At 25.3% G+C, this 21,262-nt stretch overlaps 2 protein-coding genes across 2 annotated transcripts; both read right to left on the bottom strand.

Annotated features, from left to right (window-relative positions):
- Positions 1 to 4,958: 4,958 nt before the first annotated feature.
- On the bottom strand, positions 4,959 to 17,552 carry LOC145838023 (serine/threonine-protein kinase VRK1-like). The gene is made up of 14 exons (XM_082945544.1): positions 17,415 to 17,552; positions 15,857 to 15,921; positions 14,629 to 14,698; positions 14,144 to 14,237; positions 13,548 to 13,650; positions 12,896 to 12,988; positions 12,567 to 12,699; positions 11,347 to 11,523; positions 9,362 to 9,534; positions 8,342 to 8,478; positions 7,805 to 7,953; positions 6,892 to 7,018; positions 5,681 to 5,763; positions 4,959 to 5,441 (listed from the first exon to the last, which is right to left on the bottom strand). The coding sequence occupies exons 1-14, from the start codon at positions 17,542 to 17,544 to the stop codon at positions 5,350 to 5,352; spliced, it is 1,626 nt and encodes a 541-aa protein (XP_082801670.1). The 5' UTR covers positions 17,545 to 17,552; the 3' UTR covers positions 4,959 to 5,349.
- Positions 17,553 to 17,753: 201 nt separating this feature from the next.
- Positions 17,754 to 20,593, bottom strand: LOC145837826 (N-alpha-acetyltransferase 50-like). Its single transcript, XM_082945277.1, has 3 exons — positions 20,443 to 20,593; positions 19,149 to 19,269; positions 17,754 to 18,659 (listed from the first exon to the last, which is right to left on the bottom strand). Exons 1-3 carry the CDS (start codon positions 20,578 to 20,580, stop codon positions 18,391 to 18,393), a joined length of 528 nt encoding a protein of 175 aa, XP_082801403.1. The 5' UTR covers positions 20,581 to 20,593; the 3' UTR covers positions 17,754 to 18,390.
- Between the last annotated feature and the right edge of the window lie 669 nt (positions 20,594 to 21,262).

The following is a 21,262-nucleotide window of genomic DNA, read 5'->3' as shown; positions in this document are numbered from 1 at the left end:
AAATTTTTGAGCTTTTTTTTTTGATGTAAAAAGTTTTGTGTTTTGTGCTTTACTTAAATTTCAAAATAGTATTACATACAATATTTTATTATATAAAAAATTTCAACTAACAGTGTTTATAAAAAATAAAATATAGATAAAGAATAATATAAAATTGCTACGTGATAATAAAATAAAAATCCTTTGTTAAATTTGGAAAAACTATCACCTATTAATTATATTTTAAACATTATTGTTTTCGACGTGGAAAAGACGTTAAAAGATATTTTTGGTGTGCGACTCGATAACTTTAAGGTATGTTCCTGCAAGAGGACTTAGGACCAAATATTTTGAGCGCTTTTATTTGTCGTTTAGTAAACAATTTATTGACGTTTCTTTTATTAGTATTTTTTAAAAACAGAACATAAATTTTAATATAAAAATACGAAAACTAATTTACTAAAAATATAAATGAGGAATATGTAAGAAATCAATAACTGTTTTAAAACAATTTTATTGTTTTCTATCTAATTTTTGTTACAAATATTTTTTAGTTATTTTTTTTAATTTATACAATAATTTTAGCTGCTATTATCGTTTTTTCAAAGTGTTTAAGTTAATTGAATTTTATTTTATTAAATGTTTTTTTTATAAACCATCTATTTTTGAAAAAACTAAAAATTGTTTCGTCTAAAGTAACTCAAGTTATAAGTTATTTTTAATTAGATAACAACTTAATTTGCTAGTTTTTAACTAATAGTACAAATTAAAAAGCTAAACATTTTTCTATGAATTCTAAAGTCCTTTACATAAAACAAATATCGATTCTACAATTCATTGAGTTTGCTCAAATAGCTTGTAAATTGCAACTAAAAAAGTTAGTAGTTAGACTTGAGCTAGGGAAATTATATACTTTAGAATTGTAGTAGTAAACAAATAAGTTGAGTTTTTTAGAAATGACACTATATTTATAACAAATATTACGAAAAAAAAACTTATAACATTTTTAATTTATTATTAAAATGTTCTATTTTTACATAGGTTCATTAAAAAAAGTATGTATTTCAGACAAGAGAGTTTAAATTCAAGTATAAGTTATTTTTATGAATTTTTGTTCCAGACTGTATCAACTTAAACAATCATATTATTAATTTTATTAATAGGTTAAGGCCAGTTTTGAAAGTGATTAATTGAGTGGTTTTATAAAATTTAATCTCTTTTGGTTAACGTTTAAATTTAAAATTTAAAATTTTCTAATCTAAAACTTTTAATTTACATGCGATAAATTTTCTTGAATTAATTTCCGACAATTTAAGTTAAAAGCTATAACTGCATGTTTTTAATTAATTAGTTGTAAACGTTTTATGTTTTTTTATAAATATAAAGTTGCATAGAAAAGGTAATTAAGTAAGATAAATTATTATTTACTGTTCAATATTATATTGTTAATTGATATTTTTTAATTCATAGAAATGGAAATGTTATTATCTACCACTATTTTTTTTTAAATATAATCTTCATATAAAAAAAGTCCATTTGTTAAAACTTAAGAAATTTTAAGTAATTTAATTAAAAATTAAACAATATTAAAATTAAACAAAATTTTATATTGGTTATAACGAATTTAAACGGTAAAGACAACTATTGTTATAACAAATTGTTTAGTAGACAAATTAACTTTAAAAGCGTGAAAATTTTGTCTAACAAATAAAACCGAAAATTAATAAATATTTAATTTAAAGTTAATATTGAAAAATCTTTAAATGGCAATACAGTAAAGGTAACTATCTAAAGTAAATTAGTGACCTTTTCTTAACAAAGAGAACTTTTATAGATAAATATCTTGTTAAGACCTTTCACATAAAAAAAATTATATTAAAAAAAACACAAACTAAATGAATTTTAAACGTTTGCCTTTTACTTTTTTGTAATTAAAAGTAACGAAGATGCAGTTGGATTTAATCAGAGTCGGCAGACAATTGTTTATCTCGGGCCAAATTTCATGTTTCAATTTTTTCCGCGAGCCGTTGTTTTATTCAATTTTTGTTTTTAATCTGTTTTAGTCACGTTTATCTACTTAAAGGGATCAGGCCTGGCATATTTAAAATGTATATTTTTTTCTAAAGTCGAAAACTATTTTTTTTAAAAACTTGTGTCATATTATTATTTCTATCATTATTTACAAGGTGTAGATCATTAAAAACAGGTGTAGATCATTATGTACACTTTTTATAATCAATTTCTATTATTTTATTTGTATTTTCTTTTTAGTAGTTAAAAAAATCTTTTTTTATTTAATGCACAGCATATCACGTATTTAAAATTTTAGTGATTTTGTTAAACTAGTTAAAATATAAACAAATATTAATACTTTCATTTTAAACAGTATAAGTTTTTCTTTTAAAACCTTTAAATACCTTAATAATCTATCTAAAGTTTTTCGGGTTGCAACTTTTTGAAACAAAAAAAGTACAACAGTTACTTCAACCCAGTCACCGTGTTTTTAAAAGTTAATAACATGTAAAATTGCCAATTAAAAAAACTTTGCAATATTATATAAGTAATTTATCCAAGTACGTAAGCTTTTGTTGTTTAAAAGGAAAAGTAAAGTCTAAACTTTAAAGAAAAACTTCTAGATTTACTATCTGTCTTTTTTCACATCTAAGGCTTAAGCATCATAAATGATTTTTAAATGATATTCAGAAACTTAAAAACAAACTATTATAATTTCTTTTTCTTTTTTGACAATTTCAATTTTGTTTAGTTGACCAAATTTACATGCTCGAGGGCCACATATTTACACTTCGAGGGCCGCAGTTTGCTGACCCCTAAATTAAATGGATTAATTTGTAGTATAAATGGTAGCTTTCACTTGTAATACTCAGTTTTTATAAAAATTATATCGTGTGACGTATTTGTTTGAAAATTACTTAAAAGTTCTAAATTATTAAATTTTATACCTAAAAACAGTAAATTATAATTGATTGTCGTGTAATTGTGATTGAGATAATACAAGATTATTTTTTCTGGCACATCCTTTAGTTTTCTAAAAGTTTTAACATAGTCATATTTGTATAGTAAAACTTTAATTTATTTATCCTGACGTTGTTAAACTTTTATTAGCTCTTATAGTTATACTTATATCAAAAACAACAGTACCTTTAAAAGCTGCTTGCCGGCTGTAGCTATTCAAAATTATATTCAGTAATCAAAAAAACAAAAATATTTTTGTCAAAAATTCCTTATAATAAGCAAAAATACCAAATAACAACTCAAAAAACCTCACAAAATAAGTTCAATCTGTTAATATTCAATAAGTACAGTTTTTATATTCTTAAGTCAATTTATAAGGGACGAAAATACAAGATTTTATAAGTGTTTTTTAAAAAAAACTTGTTTAAGATTGGTACTTTAGAGTGGTGAGATTTGTTTAAATGATACTTGATTTAAAAAGAAATAAATAAACAAGGTGCTTGTTTCGATTCGGTTGGATTTTGACTTTGGTTGATTTTGTGTCGGTAGGATATTGACTCGGGTTGATTTTAACTCGGATGAATTTTGATCGGGTGGATTTTGACTCGGGTGGATTTTGATCGGGTGGATTTTGACTCGGGTTGATTTTGATCGGGTGGATTTTAAACCGGGTGGATTTTGATCGGGTGGATTTTGAAACGGGTGGATTTAGAGTTGGGTTGATTTTGATCGGGTGGATTTTGAAACGGGTGGATTTAGAGTCGGGTTGATTTTGATCGGGTGGATTTTGAACTGGGTGGATTTTAATCGGGTGGATTTTAACTCGGGTGGATTTTGATCGGATGGATTTTGAACCGGGTGGATTTTGATCGGGTGGATTTTGACTCGGGTTGATTTTGATCGGGTGGATTTTAAACCGGGTGGATTTTGATCGGGTGGATTTTGAAACGGGTGGATTTAGAGTTGGGTTGATTTTGATCGGGTGGATTTTGAAACGGGTGGATTTAGAGTCGGGTTGATTTTGATCGGGTGGATTTTGAACTGGGTGGATTTTAACTCGGGTGGATTTTGATCGGATGGATTTTGAACCGGGTAGATTTTGATCGGGTGGATTTTGACTCGGGTTGATTTTGATCGGGTAGATTTTGACTCGGGTGGATTTTGATCGGGTGGATTTTGACCCGGGTGGATTTTGATCGGGTGGATTTTGAACCGGGTGGATTTTGATCGGGTAGATTTTAAATGCGGGTGGATTTTGATCGGGTGGATTTTGAACGCGGGTGGATTTTGATAGTATACCAAGATTTTCATAAGTATTTAAAAAAAATATAAACTATTTTTTACTTGTTTCTCTAATATGTATTACTTTTTGAGATGCCCTTTGAAAATTAAAAAAAAAAAAACTGAATTGTCATTTAATTCATTTTTACTCTTTAGTAAATTGTTTTATGAATACTCAAAAATCTAGAAATTCAGTTTAGAATATTAAGATAAAGGGAAGCCAGTACTAGCAAGGTCATTTAATTTAAAATATCTATCTAGTTTTTCAGGTATAAGTTGTTTTATTTTTAACTGAATAGCGGTATGTTAGCTAAACAATAATGAGCAGCAGAACTACTTTTTACGTTACTAAAAATGTACCCAAGTACACAACTGTAAAGAAAAAAAATAAAAAAGCAGTAGATATATGTTAGTTAGGCTTCTAGTTAAGCCATACCTGCTGTAAGTACCGCCTAGAAAAAGCTAAATTATATTTAAGCATCATGCTGGTAATTGGCTGGAATAAGTTTGTTAATTTTAGTCATTAAACTCATACAGATATTTCAAAGAGAGAAAGTGAAAAAAATAAAGTTTGATTTAAAAGCATCAGTTTTTAAGTAACATAAGACTAGACAGAGATAAAAAACTAAAAAAAAACTAACTTAACAAGAGTAAAACTTTTTAATGTTTTATAAACGAATAAAAAAAGCAATGTACAAAATTTAACTAATAAAAGTAGATCTATTAATTTAGCTAAAATATTAAGTTTTCAAAATGCAGCTGACAAAATTCATTATAAAAAAGTTTGTAAAATCAAAATGTTTTCAAGGAAATTCAAAAAATGTAAATGACAGACAAAATCAAAAAAAACAGCTTTAATAACAAAAGCAACAAAAATTTTTTTTTTGTAAAATTATAAATTCTGAAAGCATTAGAGCTAACCTTAATTCGGTTATTTTTCTAGTTACTGTATATAAAAAATATACAGAATTTCTGCAAACAGATATTGTAGCTAAAGTTAAAAAATGTAAAGTAAGCTCTAAAGTACAAACATTTTTTCAACTAAGATTATATTGTTTTCAAAAATAAAAATTAACACTAGTATTAAAACTATAAACAAAAACACTTTTATCATTTTCACCGTCTTCTGGAGTTTTTTGCCAGTGTTGGAGTCACTTGAGTTGAGGCGTCTGATTTCGGAACATTTTTACGTTTCTTCCGCACAATTACTGTGAAAAAAACCTATTAGTAGTTGTAAACGACTACACTTAATGCTAGGTTAACGAACGCAACAACTTTTTCATAAAGAAAACTATAAAAATAACGAGAAATAAATATGTATGTTTAAATTAACTGCTATAACAATGGCTAATTATTTAATATTTTAAACTAGACAAAAACTTATTTACTCCAACAATACTTTACTTACTAAGTTCTACAGCAAAATAAAAATTATAACTTTTTATACCTTTATGTTTTCCCCGTGTTTCACCAGTTAGCTTGTCTCCTTTTGATAAAACTGGCTCGGTATGAAGCGGTGCCATTGAGTGTCTAAATAATACAACTATTAACAAAAATTTAATTGAAAAACTTAATAACTAGGTATTTTTTAGTGGTTAAAAAAGTTGGTAAATTTTTAATATAGTATTTGAATAGTTTAATAAAATAAAAACAATTAATAGAATAAAAAAACTATTAAAGATGATAAAAACTGGCTAAAATTCAAATGAGGGTTATATTCATAAAATAAAAATTTTAAGATATTAAAATTCTAAATTTACTTTTTTCTGACTTTAATAAACCAAACTTTAAGTTAAGACTATATAACAAAGTTTAAATTAAATAAACTAAAGTATGTATTTACTTATTCAGATGCTTCATAACTAATAAAAAAGCTTCAAGTAATTGGTAGTTGTACACAGTAAATTGTAAAAACAAAACTAATGTATGTGACGTAACTTTTGTAGATTTTTTATGGTTAGATAAAACTGCAATATATAAAAAAAATAAGAATGTTAATGCATCATACGTAAGAATTTTTTAAATTATTACTCAGTAATTATATCAATTGTTTATACTTAATTGGTTTTAATCTCCGTAATATATGCTAAATGCTAAGCTATAACTTAATCCTAATTATAATTTATCATAACAATGAGAAATAAACACTTGTTTTTAAACTTGATCTTATACTAAATAATTCAAAGAAAGATTAACAATCCTGTAAATAAAATTCTTTTTTTCTAAAGTTTGAAAACTTTAAAATATGTAACTAGTAAAATATACAATGAAACTAAAATAATAATATGTAGGTTTTTTAAACTTATACACGCAATCTAATAAAAAGTTTTTTTTTCAAAATAATAGCAAATGTAAATGATATGGTATGGTGATCACTTGAGACAAAAATATCAAACTTTTGCTATAAAAAATCTTGCAAGTATTAACTTAAAATACTTAATACACTTAGTTTTCAACATACTGTAAGAAAACGTTAAACTAATAAACAATGATGTATTATCTTCATAAACTCCAGTTCAAAAACAACTGTTTAAACGTTTATGCTAGTTTTTTTTTTTGTATTTAACGAAAATCTACATTTTTTTAAATCAGAAAAGCTTTATCTAGATATAAATTTATCTTTCTACTTATAGTTAACTTATTTAAGTAAACTTAAACCTGCTACTTCTAGTAGATATTCTACTTCCAGCAGTATAGGATGCAGCTTTCTTGTTTCTAACTTCCGGAGTACCGCTGTCCGAATCTGACGTCATAAAAGCTTCCATGTTCAACTGTTTTCTGACACCTAGTGTAGAATGTTATTTAACGAATAGATTAAGAAGTATCAGTTAAGTAACTTTTTTGTATACTTACTCTACATATTTGTTAGAGGAGAATAGTTGAGATCTCTTTTTTTATTTCTAAAAATTAAAACATATAATACTTACATTACTTTAATAATTAAACATGTTTTCTTAAATTAAAACGTATAACTTAAGCTTGCTTAGAAAAACGACTATTGTAAAAAAAAAACAAATACAACAATTCAATAATTAAAAATAAGCTGTTATATTTTATTAAAAAAATTAAAAAATTTAAAACAGTTTTGTCCATAATCTTAAGTTAGGCTGTTAACAAAAAGTAAGGAAACGTTTAGCGATTATAAGTACTTTATTAATACTCTTTTTTTTTATCAGTGTAAGTTTTTAAAAATTAAAACAATTTATACTATTTTATGATAACATTTTGGAAATATTTTCGAAAAAATAAAAAACTTTATTTAACTTGAATAATTTCGATAAAAAACACAGATTATTTATAAATTTGAAGGAAATTATAAAAACTTCTTCGAGTTAATGCAAAAAAATTGACATACTTTCTGCAATTATATTGTTTTCTCAAAGTTACTAGTACAACTAAAAAATATCAAAAAGTTCAATGAGAGTAGCAACACATTATTTAAAACAACAAAGTTCTTTCATCAAAACTTAACTACAAGTAAAGTTTAGTTATTATAAATGACAAAAGGTAACTGAAACTATTTTATAAATAAATTAGTAATTTTTATTTTACTTTGACTAAGCGTACCAACCTCTTGGGGTTTTAGTTTGTTTTTTAGCAGGCAGCGTAGGAGTCGCAAATAAATCTTCAGAATCTGTACCGTCTTCAGTCATCTCATCAACTGTTGCAAGTGGTGTTTTCGGTAATGGTGTGGTGAGTTTGGCCTTCTTTGCCTGCTTCCTGTTTCAAGCACCAACATTGGAAATTGTGTTTTGTGAAACGTAACTTAAAGTAAGTTGCAAAACTATTGCTCGAAGGTTAAAGAATATTCGTTTTTGTACAACAAAACGTATTTTACTTAGTAGTAAAATTGATTTGAATATAGTTAAAACATAATTTTATGTAAGTTCTCAAACATTTGTAGTTTTTAAAACAATTCTCAAAATGCAGTTCAACTAATTTTTTTGATATAGTTAATAAAACTTAATATATAACATAAATGATTAAATTTTATTGAACTATAAACTAAGTTTAGTAATATATTGCCACTAATTAAACTAGTTTATAATTTTAATTTAAGTAAACAAAAGTAGTATTAAGCGTGTTAGAAGTATTTGCTTTTATTTACGTTTTAGCAGTTTGGCTTTTATTAACTTTTCTCTTCTTTTCAACTTTAACATCATTTTCTTCTTCTACTTCATCAGCTTTCCTTCCTCTTGGTTGAGGAGTTTTCTTCGTATTCGTTTTGCTCACAAGCGGCTTCGTCTGATAAAACAACAAGTTGTTTCTCTAGCGTTATTTATTTCTTAGAGTAATAAACTATCTTATAGAAACTTGATGGAAAATATGACGTTAGGAATTCAAGTTGTTAATTTTTTTTACTAACAACTTGATTCAATCTCATTTTTTGAAACATGTTCACCTCAATATTTAACAATTTTTTAAATTTACTTATACTGAAAGCTTCTATTCGAATTATAATTGATAAAATGATCTAATTAAGGATCTACTTTCTTTTCTCTACTACAGTCAATACTCATAACATATTTAAATTTTCCTAATTGTACTTTTAGTCTTAAAGTGAATACAACAAAAAGACTTTCAAAAAAGTTCGATATAAACTGATAATAAAACATAACTTTATAAGCAGTTTAATAGTTAGTAAAAAAAAATATATTTTATTTTGAATATAGTTAGTTATATTACGGGTTGGCGACTAATTATTTAGATATTTCTTAGTATAAGTTTCCTTGTTTTTTCTTTTAAAAGAAAACTAAATTTAACATTTAAAAATGGATTTAAATTCTAAAAAGAAACTGTAAAGCTATATTTATAGTGTTTCATAAAAAAAATGTGCATTTATCATCTAATCTAAAACTCATTGTTTTACAAACTTGTACAAAATTCCAGGTTTAAAAAACTTATGTTCAAAACTCCAAATTTTTTCAAGTTGTTGTTGCCTAAACTTTGAAATTTCTGTTTTTTCCAGGATTCTAAGTTAAATGGCCACTTAGATATTACGTATTTTACAATAGATAAATAAAAGTACTTTGCGATAAATGATGGAGTAAAAAAACTTTTAAATAACTGAAAAGAAATGTTTCACATAAGTAAATTAAAAAAAATACGGTTTTTAACCCAAAAAAACCTTTTTAGTAGTTTTCGGAGCATTAAGATTAGCAGATGACCAATCGACTGGAGAATTTTGAGAAATTTTCATGCTTTTAAGCGATTTATTCAAAGCATTGTGTAGCATTTTATAGTCTGGCTTCTCTTCATAACCCAACTGCTTTCCGTGTTCCAATATTGTTACTATTTCGTCTGAATGAACAAAAAATTAAATAAAACTTTGGAAATTAGTACATTACTTGAGTAGTTTTGTAAAACTTGTTTTGTACTAATATATATACTAAACTGGTATCATGTGATGCTAACAAAAATAAATTTATTTTTTCTAGTTATCTAATTTACTGTACAACATAAATATAAACTAGAATTTAGTCACTGTGAACCATGGTTACTTTCTTAAAAGCAAAAAAAAAAAAAAGACTGAATTAGATTTTGTTTAAACTTAAAGCTAATGCCTTTGATGTAATTTCTAGAAAATTTCAAACCGTACTTAATTCTTTCTATCATAACTTTCAATTACAAATTAATAACTTACACACTTAATCACTATACATCTTAAACAAGAGAACTCGTAAGATTTCTAATGGGCAATGTAGAAAAAAAATGTTTATAAACATTTGTAATTTGCAGGGTTGCCACAGATCCAGCTGTAAAAATTTTCCTGACTTTTCTTTTTTTTTCATGAAATTTCTAAACAAATTCTTACTTTAAAACCGATTCAACAATATATGTACCAAAGACTTTAAATTATGTAAATATTCAATTTAAAGTTTTATACTGGTTGAAACAACAGTTATTTAGCAGGATTCAATCATCTATAATATAGCGATATCAGAGTTAAAGAATTATAGTCCTCTGTCCGTCCCCAAGCTTTTAAAAAAAGTGCATGGAGCCTTTTAAAAATGTCATCTAGCGTCAGCTCCAAGCTCCGTGAGCATTGCGGAGATTTAAGCTACCAATATATATAAGCTCACTCATGGTTGTCACTCAGGGCTCCTCTTTTTTTCTTCTGTGCTCTTAACATTCGATATAAAGACTAATTTGAATTGGGTCCATCCATACTTATCTGGACCAGTTTGGATTCATCTAGGGGCTGTAATGCTGAAAGGTTTTTTTTGAGTCTTAGTTTAAAAACCCTATACACAAAGTATTAGTTTTCTTTACAAGTAATTCAAATTTAACACCTTAAAACTAAAAATAAACTCACCCTCTACCACATAGTAAATATACACGTGAGACCATAAAATATTATAATATATTCCAAAAATTCAATTAGACACTGAAAAAAAAAGAATTGCAAAATGTTGTTTTCTAGAAAATAACATTAGTAAAATGCAGTTTTTAGTGATTATAAACTTTCATATTAAGAGCATGTTTAAATCAAAATTCCTGACTTTTCCTGATATTTTTTTTATAACCTTTTAATTTTTCCTGACTTATATATTTTTTTCTTGATTTTTATAACTTTCCTGACTTTGTGGCAACCCTGAATTTGTAAGAGGAGTTAGAAAAAGACTGTAATGATTATTAAAACAAACTAACAAACTAACTTTTAGTGAATATAAAAATTATAATTAACATATTACTAAGTTAAGGTATACATAATAATTTTCAAATAGTTTTTCAATATTTTCCCCATAGTATGAATAATTTGTTTAAGTTGATTAAAGCACTCAACTTAAAAAGAAGTATGCAAATAAAATTACTTGGGATACTCAATGCATACAACCTTTTTATGTTAGATTAAACAAACTACAACAAGTTCAGAATCCTAGGAAAGTGCTATTTTGGTTAAAAACTAAAAAAGAATCCTTTAGTCTAATAAATTAAAAAGTACTGTAGAAGCATTTAAAATTTTAATTAATGCAAACTTATAGCAGCCACATGAAACACATTAAAAAATATAATTAAGAAACGAAAAAATGTATTCAAATAAATGCTGCAAATTTTTGGAGTAAGAAATCATTTAATATAACATAAGTAAAATATATTTCTCAAAATAACCTGGAGTGTCATCTGGCAACAAACTCTTCACATTTGCCTTGACATCGTCGAGAAACTCTCGTTTCATGTCTCTCACCTTATTGGCGTTTGTCAGACAGCTTTCCCAAGGTAATTCCCCGCACAACCAGTGAAGCAGAACCAGTCCTAAAATTTCAATGTCGCCCCGTCTCGAAGCAGCTGTTGTTTGAGAATTTACAAAAAAAGTTAAAAAGCTGGATGATGTGGAAGAATTGAGATGGAGCTGTAAATTGGACTACGTGCAACTTGTTATCCTAATGAGAAAATAGAAATATTCTTCGAGTTTAACTTTTTAAATAAGATAAAAAAATATGTGATACCACACGTACTTTAAAAATTAACTAATTTTCATACTTGTTTATATCAAGAAGTCAGCAGCCTTTGATAAGTTGCAGACAATTTTTTCTAGAAAAAATATTCGCGGGCCGCATTTATTTAAGACAGTTGTAGTAATCAAATGTTTAGACAGTTTTAAGCAAAATAATGATAGAATTAACATTAATAAAGCACTAGTAATTGGTAATTATCAAGTTAAAGAGTTTATTACTTAAATTTTTTTAATGTAAACTTTTTACGGGTGCACGACTATTAAAATTCGGACAACTCAAATTCTTAAAAAAAAAATTGAAATCGTTACAACTAAAAAGTAATGTATATTTATCAAATATAAAAAATACATATGTAAGTCATATTAATATCTACAAGCCATTCTTTTCTTTTTCAAAACATTAAATATTTTTTGAGACATGGCTTAAATAAAGTAAAAAAAACATAGTTATTTTTAGCAATTTTAAAATATCTTGAAAAATAATTAAGATTTTGCATAAAAGAAAAAAGTGGCTTGTAATTAATAAGATACACATATGTATTTATTATTTTTTTCAAGTTTATATTACTTATTGAGATAGTCTTTTAAATATTTTAAAGATCTTGAATTGTCGGAACTTGAAATATCATGTAACCACTTTTTACTGATAAGTACATCGTCAGCCATACATTTTTTATTTGTGGCCGTTGATTGCCTACCTCTGGTTTATAAAGATACATAAACAAGTTAGTTTGTATTAAAGTAAATTTATAAACTAAAATAAAAGTTAGTTGAGTAATTCATGTAAACCCTTATTATTGTTATTAAAAACTAAAATTATATAAAATAGTTCTATTAAAAGCGAAATGTAGTAAATTATTAAATGAAAACTGACTGATTCCATTATGGGCATCGGTACTTGTATACTCAATTGTACCATTATGCGCTGTTCTTGGGTCTACTTTCAATTCTTTGTGTTTGCCATCTTGCTTATATCGAAATGCTAGCCCGAAGTCAACCAAGTACACCTGAACAAAATAAAACTACATTAGTTGAATACTTAAATTTTCACAAATGATAATCGAAATTAAAAATGATTTGAACTTGTGTTTATAAGAACTGAACACGTTTATATAAATAGTCGAGCGAGAAAAGCTTAAAAAAATATAGTTACCACCTAAATTCTAAAATTAAAATAACTAATGATCAATCATAATATTAAACCTGATTAGGATTATCAGCTCCAACCAAGATGTTAGCACCTTTTATATCAGCGTGAACATAATTGTTTTCATGTAGATATTCTAATCCATGTAACTGTTTGTATATTTATTTATTATATAACCTGTAAAACAAGTAGCAGATTGTTCATAATAACTGTGTAAATTACTTAGTTTCTGCTATAAGCTTTCTGTTTTAAATTTACGAACAAGTTGCACTATTGTTATACAAATGTCTAAAAAAGGGTAAACTAAACTTAGTTTTTTGAGGTCTAATTATTTGAGCAACTTTAAATAAGCTGTTGGTTGTTTAAATTTCAAATAGAGACAGAAAATATATCATAGTACTTTTTTATGTGAAAAGTAGTAAATACAATCAAGTCTTATGTTATAAAAACAACCTGTACTATAATTTTTATAAATCTATAAAAGTAAGAAAAAGTTTGAAACTGGCTATAAAACAAAATCTCATGCAGTTATTTTCTATTGAGTTAAGGCAAATAATTGCTAAACTGTTCACATTTAAATTAGAAGTAATAAGGTGTTCTCATATATCATGATCTCATAAAAGCTATTGACTTTAAGCTTATTGTTTAACAAAAACTATATATCCCAAGTTAATTCAACTAGTTACTAATTAATTTATACAAACTCACTAAAGACACGGCAACTTGATTGACTGTTGAACGATGAAACTTTTTATCTGCGTTTAACCATATTTTGTGAAGATCAGAACCAAATCTTGGCATCACGAGAAATCTAAATTGTTTATTGTTATTGTGAATAAATAATATAACATGTAAGTAAGGTAATAATAATTTCAAATAGACAAAACTTCACATTAAAACAGCGGTTCTTAACCTTTTTTTCATGTTTTACACCTTTTTGGAAGGTTTATTACCAAATTTACCCCTTTATTGAAAGTAATTACCACGTTTACCCTCAATATACAACATAGTTTTTAATTCTGAAAAAAAAGCTTAAAAAACATAAAAAAATCTTTAAGTTTAAAGCATTTATTTAACTAAAAAATAATAATTACAGTTAAATACTAACTTATGAATTAAAAAGACAATTAAAATAACATAAATTTAAATAACTTTTGTAATAAAGAAAATTTACCCCCAGGGTTAAGAATTTTTAGGTTAGGTTATTTTTTAGGTTATAATTTTATACTCGAGGTTGAGTTTTTGAAATAATTTATCAGTGAAAGTTTATTTTTAAGTAGTTACTTTTATACTACAGTAAAAACCTTAGTTGTTTGTTATTAAGCTGATGTATTCCTTGGGCCACAAAAGCTGGTATTGAAAGAAATTTTAACTTTCTTGACTTTTTCCATTCTTCAACTGTTGTGAGTAGTAAATAAAATTTAAAAATACACGACAAAGAAATTATGTTATACAGTTAATACAAATATTTTTGAAAGCTTATTGTTTGATTATTATAACAATAAATGTTTTATAATTATAATTTATATAACATTTGTTTAATTAATTTCATTATATTATTATTAGATATTATTTAGTTTTGTTTTCAATAACTGAAAAAAATTAATTTAATAAATATTAGAAGAGGTGCAATGGAACCATATTTTTTTGTAACTTTCTTAATTAACTATTCATATAGATAATGATTAATGAAACTTTCGTTTATTGACTTCCAATGCTTTTTAATAAAAAAATAACAAAGTATAAATCTTATGTTTGAGAGGTAGCAACTTAATAAAAAACAATAAACTTTTATCTTTTTTAGCAGCACGCTGGTAACAGACAGTTTCAACAGCAAGAGGTCCGCTTCCTTTTGGTTCCTTTGAAAAATAAACCTTCTTTATACATTTAACTTTACAAAATACTCGAAATCTATACGGTATTTTAATTGTGTTGAAGTTCTAGTAAACAAAGTTTTGTTTATTATAAAATCATTTCAAATTAAATTAAGGCCATAGGGGGGGGTCCAACATTTTTTTTTACAAAAATTAACATTGGCTTTTATATGAAAGTTTAAAGTACAAACTACAAGCTAGTTTTTATAGAATTCGAAAATATCATTTAACTTTTGAGATATTTAATTTTTTGTAAAAATTTTCCAATATAAACGTATGGATCACAAATTTTTGGGGGTCAATTTTCTCGGAAATTTAAAAATTCACTAAAAATCTATCTCCTCTTTCATTTTTTAAGCAATCTTCTTCAAATTTTCAGGAAATGTTCCTTATATTAAAAGGAAAAACAATACTTTAGAATTTTAATAATGTAAAAAAATAAAAAAAAATTCACAAAAATTAAAAAAAAAAGTGTTTTTTTTTTCAAAAAAAAAAACTTTTACAATTTTTTTTTTAAATTCCAAAGTAACGTTTTTTTTGTTATTGTATAAAGATTAGACTGTGAAAGTTTGAAAAAGATTGCTTGAAAAATGTAGGAGGAGATAGATTTTAAATGAAATAGTCTTTTTTCACTGTTTTAGTTTTCCCTTCCCATAGGGAACCTATTATGCGGCACGACTTTGACTGGTCATATCTCAAAAAATAATTTGAATTTGTTAAAATAATAAAAAGCATCTTGAAGCTTAGAAAAAACTCTTTAAAATAAAAACAACTTGTAAAAAACATGGTTTACCCCCCCCCCTATGGCCTTAATAAAAAGTATTATTTAACCTTCAATAACTAACGAGGAACCTTCAATTATTAGAAAACTAAACTTATTATACTGTTAAGGCGTTACTGATAAATTTTTTTGTTAACATACAGAATTTTGAACGGAATTTATCAATTTTAATCATTACAAGCCTTTAGAACTGTTTTAAATCATATGGTAAAAACAAGTGATTAAAGAATTAACTTTATCTATTGTTGACATATTTAAGTAATATTAGTTTTTTGAATATTAAAACAAAATGAAGTAAAAAGTTAAAAATCTAGAGAGCTAGCATTCTAAAAAAAAAGATAGCTTGTTTCAGTTAAACTAACAATTTTAACAACATATTTTGCATTTTCTAGTGTTGCTTTTGTACTATCGTCTTTTTTCTTTTGTGCTATAAAAATATTTAAATAAAAAATAAATTAAGTAGAAGAATTACTAAAAGTATAATTAATTATTTTTTAATAGAATAAGAAACTAAAAAAAGAAATTTATTTGTTTAAAACGGTTTTATAATAATGGTGCATGTATATTTTTAAATTGTTAAAAACATAGTTTTGTATTTATATGGTATTAAATAGCTTTAGATTTGCAAACTTCGATGATCTTCAATTTCATTTAATTCAAGAATAATCAAAAAGCGTTTATAGCCTAAATAATACTTGTACAGCTAAACAATATTGCATTAAATCAGCTAGTGTCAATATACTTTCAAAACTAAAACAAAACCTTTGTTCTGGCTTTAAAAATTAAGATATAAAAAAATACTAATAAATTCTAAAATAAGAGCATCCTAATATACTTCATTTATAAACTGTAGGGTTTGAATTGTTGACAAACACTAAAAAAAAACAATGGTATAGATATTTAATTTTGAGTGTAAATCTTCTTTATGAACTTTATATTACTAAAATATATTTCTTGATTAATATTAAAATGCCAAAAAAAGAAAACTTCTCCAAACAAAACATTTTAATACAGTTATGATTTAAATACATTACTTGAAACACTATTTCTTTCAGATTACAGAGTTGCTACTCTTAGAGGCTAACATTTTTTTTATAGTCTGAAAGGCCAAAAACTATCAAGAGCGACTACAAATTAGCTTAAATTTGTTGAAAAACTGAAAAAAAATTTGCATCTAAATCACAATAATTTTGAAGCCAGTGTGCATAATATATATTATAGTGTGAACGGAAAATTTTTGGACATAGAAAAATATTTTTAAGTATATACAAAACCAATCTTGTTCTTTTTTTCATAGCTAATAACTAACTTTAATATGGCATGCAACACTAAGGAGAAGTAAACTTAGAAATGTATCATTAACTAATAAAACAATTTAAAGTAAGTTTGATACAGTGAAATTTTTTTTAAAGATGTTGTGAATTACTGCTTTCAACTTAAACTTATACTTTAAATTATTTATAGCAGAATTATAAGTAAATGCATTAACACATTGTGCTTGAATAAGAATACAAAAACAGATTTTTTATATTTAAGTAGAGCTAGATATATAGCAATTTCAGCATTATAATTAAATTCAATAGCATAAAATTGATAAATTTCAAAGTAGTATAACTTAAATTAAATATAAAATAAAAAGGACCTCACTTATTTGAAATTTAACAAAAAATGGCCTAAGTTATTGAAAAATCTATGAAATTCAAGCTATCTTATAATGGCCTAAGTTTTTAAAATTTTCAAACTAGCCTGTGTTTGCATGGAAACCTTAAGATAATATAAATATTAAAAGTACAACCGTAATTGCATAAAATAATAAAATTGCTTAAAACTATTTATATACAAAAATAATACTGTTTTTGTATAGGGACTATCTTTAAGTTATCTTTTGTAAAATAATAATGTTAAAAATTCAAGACCTACCTAAATAAATGAAGCCAAATCCTCCAGATCCAATTGATTTTCCAGTAACCCATTCATCTTTTCTCAAATCTTTTAAAGTCTGGCCAATAGGAACATCTTTCACTAAAATAAGGCTTTTTCTCTTACCCATTTTTATATAAAAATATACCTGGTTGTTATGAAAAATATTTCCTAGTTTAATAAAGCAAATTGTAATGTTTCAGTTTAATTTATCAAAACATGCAGTATATATCATAAGATGACTTGTAAACAATCTATTAATTTGAAACTTTTAATTTTTTAAATATTTTCAAAATGATAAAAATTTAATTTATATATATATTTATATGTTGTATTATATCAACTCATAAAGTAAGATGGAAGAACTAAAATTTGCATTGTTACTGTAGATGAAAGACAGGAAAAGATTTGAAAAAGAAGAGAATTTTACGAATAAATAAACCTGTTAAATCAAGTATGATAAAATAAGTAAAATATTTACCATTTATTTATCTATAATTGTATATTTGTATTTTCAGAACAAAAGTAGAGTTATCTAAACTAAACTTATTGTTTTATCAAAAACTTATGAACTTATATTGAAATTTTAGTTAAATAGGCATCTTAAATTATGAGTAGTTTATACTGGTGAGTAGTCTAAAACTCTGTTAAGTATCAATTACATTTATTCATATACACACAACCAACTAATTCAACTATTACAAAACTGCAGCATATATTTTTAAGCAAAAAGAAATAAATAAAGTATTATCTTCAGATTATTACAATTTTAATAAACAGGAGTTTTAAAAATAATTACATGTATTTTCCAGAAAAAAATTAACAAAGTTCTCATAAAAAAAACTCTTGAAAGGTATCTAACAACAATATAATTAAGTTTTATCCTAAATTTATTTTATTAACAAAATAGAAATTTAAGCATACAATAAACTCTCAAAAACTCAGGCAACAGAAAACTTTGTTCATATGATTCGAATTAAACTCCGTTCTCTTTCACAGCAGGTGCTTCTTCCTCACCAAAACTCTTCTCAAGCACGTATGCGTCAGTAGGCTCGATCTTCTTGTAATACTGCTCCTTGGTTTCCTTGATAACAAAGCCGAACCTCTGGTAGAAGCTTATTGCCGTCTCGTTGTTAACTTGAACATGAAGAAACACCGATTTGTATTTGCCTTTGGTGCAGATGTCCAGGACGTGTTCTAGTAGTTTTCTCCCCACTCCGAGGTTCCTGTAAGGTTCCAGGCACCCTAGTAGATAAATAAGTACTTAGTATTTTTTTGTTTAATGATTCTCTGAACTAATAATTTTTAATAGTCTTTAACTCAGGGTTGCCACTCACCTTTTCAAAAATCTTTCAAGGTTTTTAAAAGTACACTTTTTTGGGTCTACTTTTAGTTTAAAGTTAATTTTAAGGTAAGAAAGTGTGTTATATAGTATAAAAAAGTTGAAAAGATACTGTAAAGCTACTTTAAACGTGTTTTGTAATATATTTTTTTTTAATCTATATGATAGATTTTTTGAGTCAAATCGAAATTTTACTACTGAACATGTTAAAATTCAAGGTTTTTTTTTTTCAAAATTTCTCAAATTCCAGGTAAAGTGGCAACCCTGTCAACTCTATTGTGTTTAATACTTCGAAGATAAGGTTATTGGTTTTATAAATTAGAGTAACAAAAACTCATTTGCTTTTATTAAGTACCATTTTTTATTAAAAACTGTAACAATTTAAACAATACCTAATGTCATTATGTAGAGTCGTTGAACCCCATCTGAGTTGTGAACGCGACAACAAACAGCACCTACAACTACATCATTGAAGAAGGCAAATTTTGCCAAGTTTCCAACTTCAAGTACATCCTACAGATAATATAACACATTTAAACAAGATAGTTTTATGTTTCTTTTATAAAGGTTATGTATAAATTTGTTTACTCATAAAAACTCATTGTATATAGTTATAAAATTATCACTTAATAGCTTTTTTTGTTTATAATGGGTCTTTACCTATAAAATTTCATGGAGAAAATCAATGTTATTTTGAAAGTACTGTTTTAATATGTCTTATCATCCATAAAGAAAATCTTCTTTGAATCATTTTTGTATACTCATAAATTTATTCAATAGATGATTAAAATATTTAGAAAATAAGCTTTAAAAAACTGTTTTTTTTGTTTATTTTTTTTATAAAATTTTTATTTTTTAATTTTTTGAAAATTCCTTCCGACAGCATTTTCTAAATATATCAAGGAACATTTCCTGAAAGTTTGAGGTAGTTATCTCAAAAAACGTAGGAGAAGATAGATTTTTAGTAAAATAATCTATTTTTGCCGTTTTAGTTTGCGCCTCCCATAAGGAACCTATTGTTGGCTCCAACTTTGACCGGCTATATCTCAAAAACTATTTTGAATTTTTTAAATCTGTGAAAAGCATTTTGTAGCTTAGTAAAAACTATATAAAATAAGATCAAAAACCAAAAAAGGGTGATTTTCTATTAAGGTTAACAAAATTAAAAGCAAAAGAAAGAATAAGCATCAAAGTAGAGGAGTTTGATAGGAAGTTGATAACATAATTGATTGATGAAAATATACATCCTGGAAAAGGCTTATTCATTATAAATGCATTTTCCAAAAAATAATTTAGCAATCTTTTATTTTTCAGCAAAATATTTTTACTAATTCAAAATTGATTGAGGGCTAGATCTCTTATAAAAACTATTTTGCTATACGTATATAGTTATAATAATTTTATTTTTTTGTATTTTATTTTACTGCAAATAAATTCTATTAGAGTTATTGCAATGTAACAAGTTTTCTAATTTATAATAGTTTCAAACCTTTGTAAACTTAATAACTGTCAGTTAATTAATAAAACACAAAGTAATTTAATAAGTTAATTAAATAAAAAAAAAAAATTGTCAAACTATAATATTTAGTGCTAGTTTAAAGACTTTGATATCTATGAAAGTAGTTTGAAAACTATATAAGCAGCCTGTCTTATATAGATGTACAATTTATCAAAATAATTGCAAACCTTGTAAAACTTCTCATTGTAAGTGATTGGAAAAATATGTTGGTTCAAGCGCTTCAACTGCTTAATATTGTGGCTAGTAATTTCACCCAAATCTACCCTGTAGGCACAAGTAGGCTTCTGAGCAGCAACTGCAGCCATTTTTGTTTAACTATATGCTGAGATAAATTTGTTAGTTAACAGTCAAGTCATATATTTAACATAATTAACCTTTATTTCATCCAATTTTTTACTTGAAATAAGTCATCATTATGGAAACTTTTTTATATATAAATCCTTTAAAAGCTCATTTAAATTAATTACTAAATGTGATACAAAACTTTCTTCCAACTGTCAACTGAATATAAAAACTGTTGTTAAACTTATTATAAAGTCAATATTAAAAGTATAGACAAAATTTCAATTAAGTTCTAGAAGTATTCATAAACAATAAAAATTTAAGCGCTCTGATATCAGTTTTGTTATCAACTAAAGACTGAAATTTGAAGATCTTGTAACTAAATTTATTTGTGCAATAATTAGTAGTATATTATGGAATTATAAATATTCAAAGCTATCACTAAGTATCAGTAAAAACTTACCAAGTTCGGGAATGCTTATGAAGTATTTACAAGAATTATAGCAACATTTGTAAATAATTGTAGTTATTACACTTTTCCCACTTAACTATAAAAAAGTGCTAATTTTGGAAGTATAACTTATAAAAAGTGTAATAACTATATACTATATATATGATGTATAAATGGGTAAAAAAACAGTTGTTGTTTAGTTAAATTGTGTCTTATGACTTAAGCCAGTATTTATCAAAGTATGCACAAAATTA

This window comes from Thalia democratica, chromosome 6, assembly GCF_965202585.1.
Source record: "Thalia democratica chromosome 6, ktThaDemo2.hap1.1, whole genome shotgun sequence".
Lineage (NCBI taxonomy): Eukaryota > Metazoa > Chordata > Thaliacea > Salpida > Salpidae > Thalia > Thalia democratica.
This window is presented reverse-complemented; position numbering and strand designations above follow the sequence as displayed.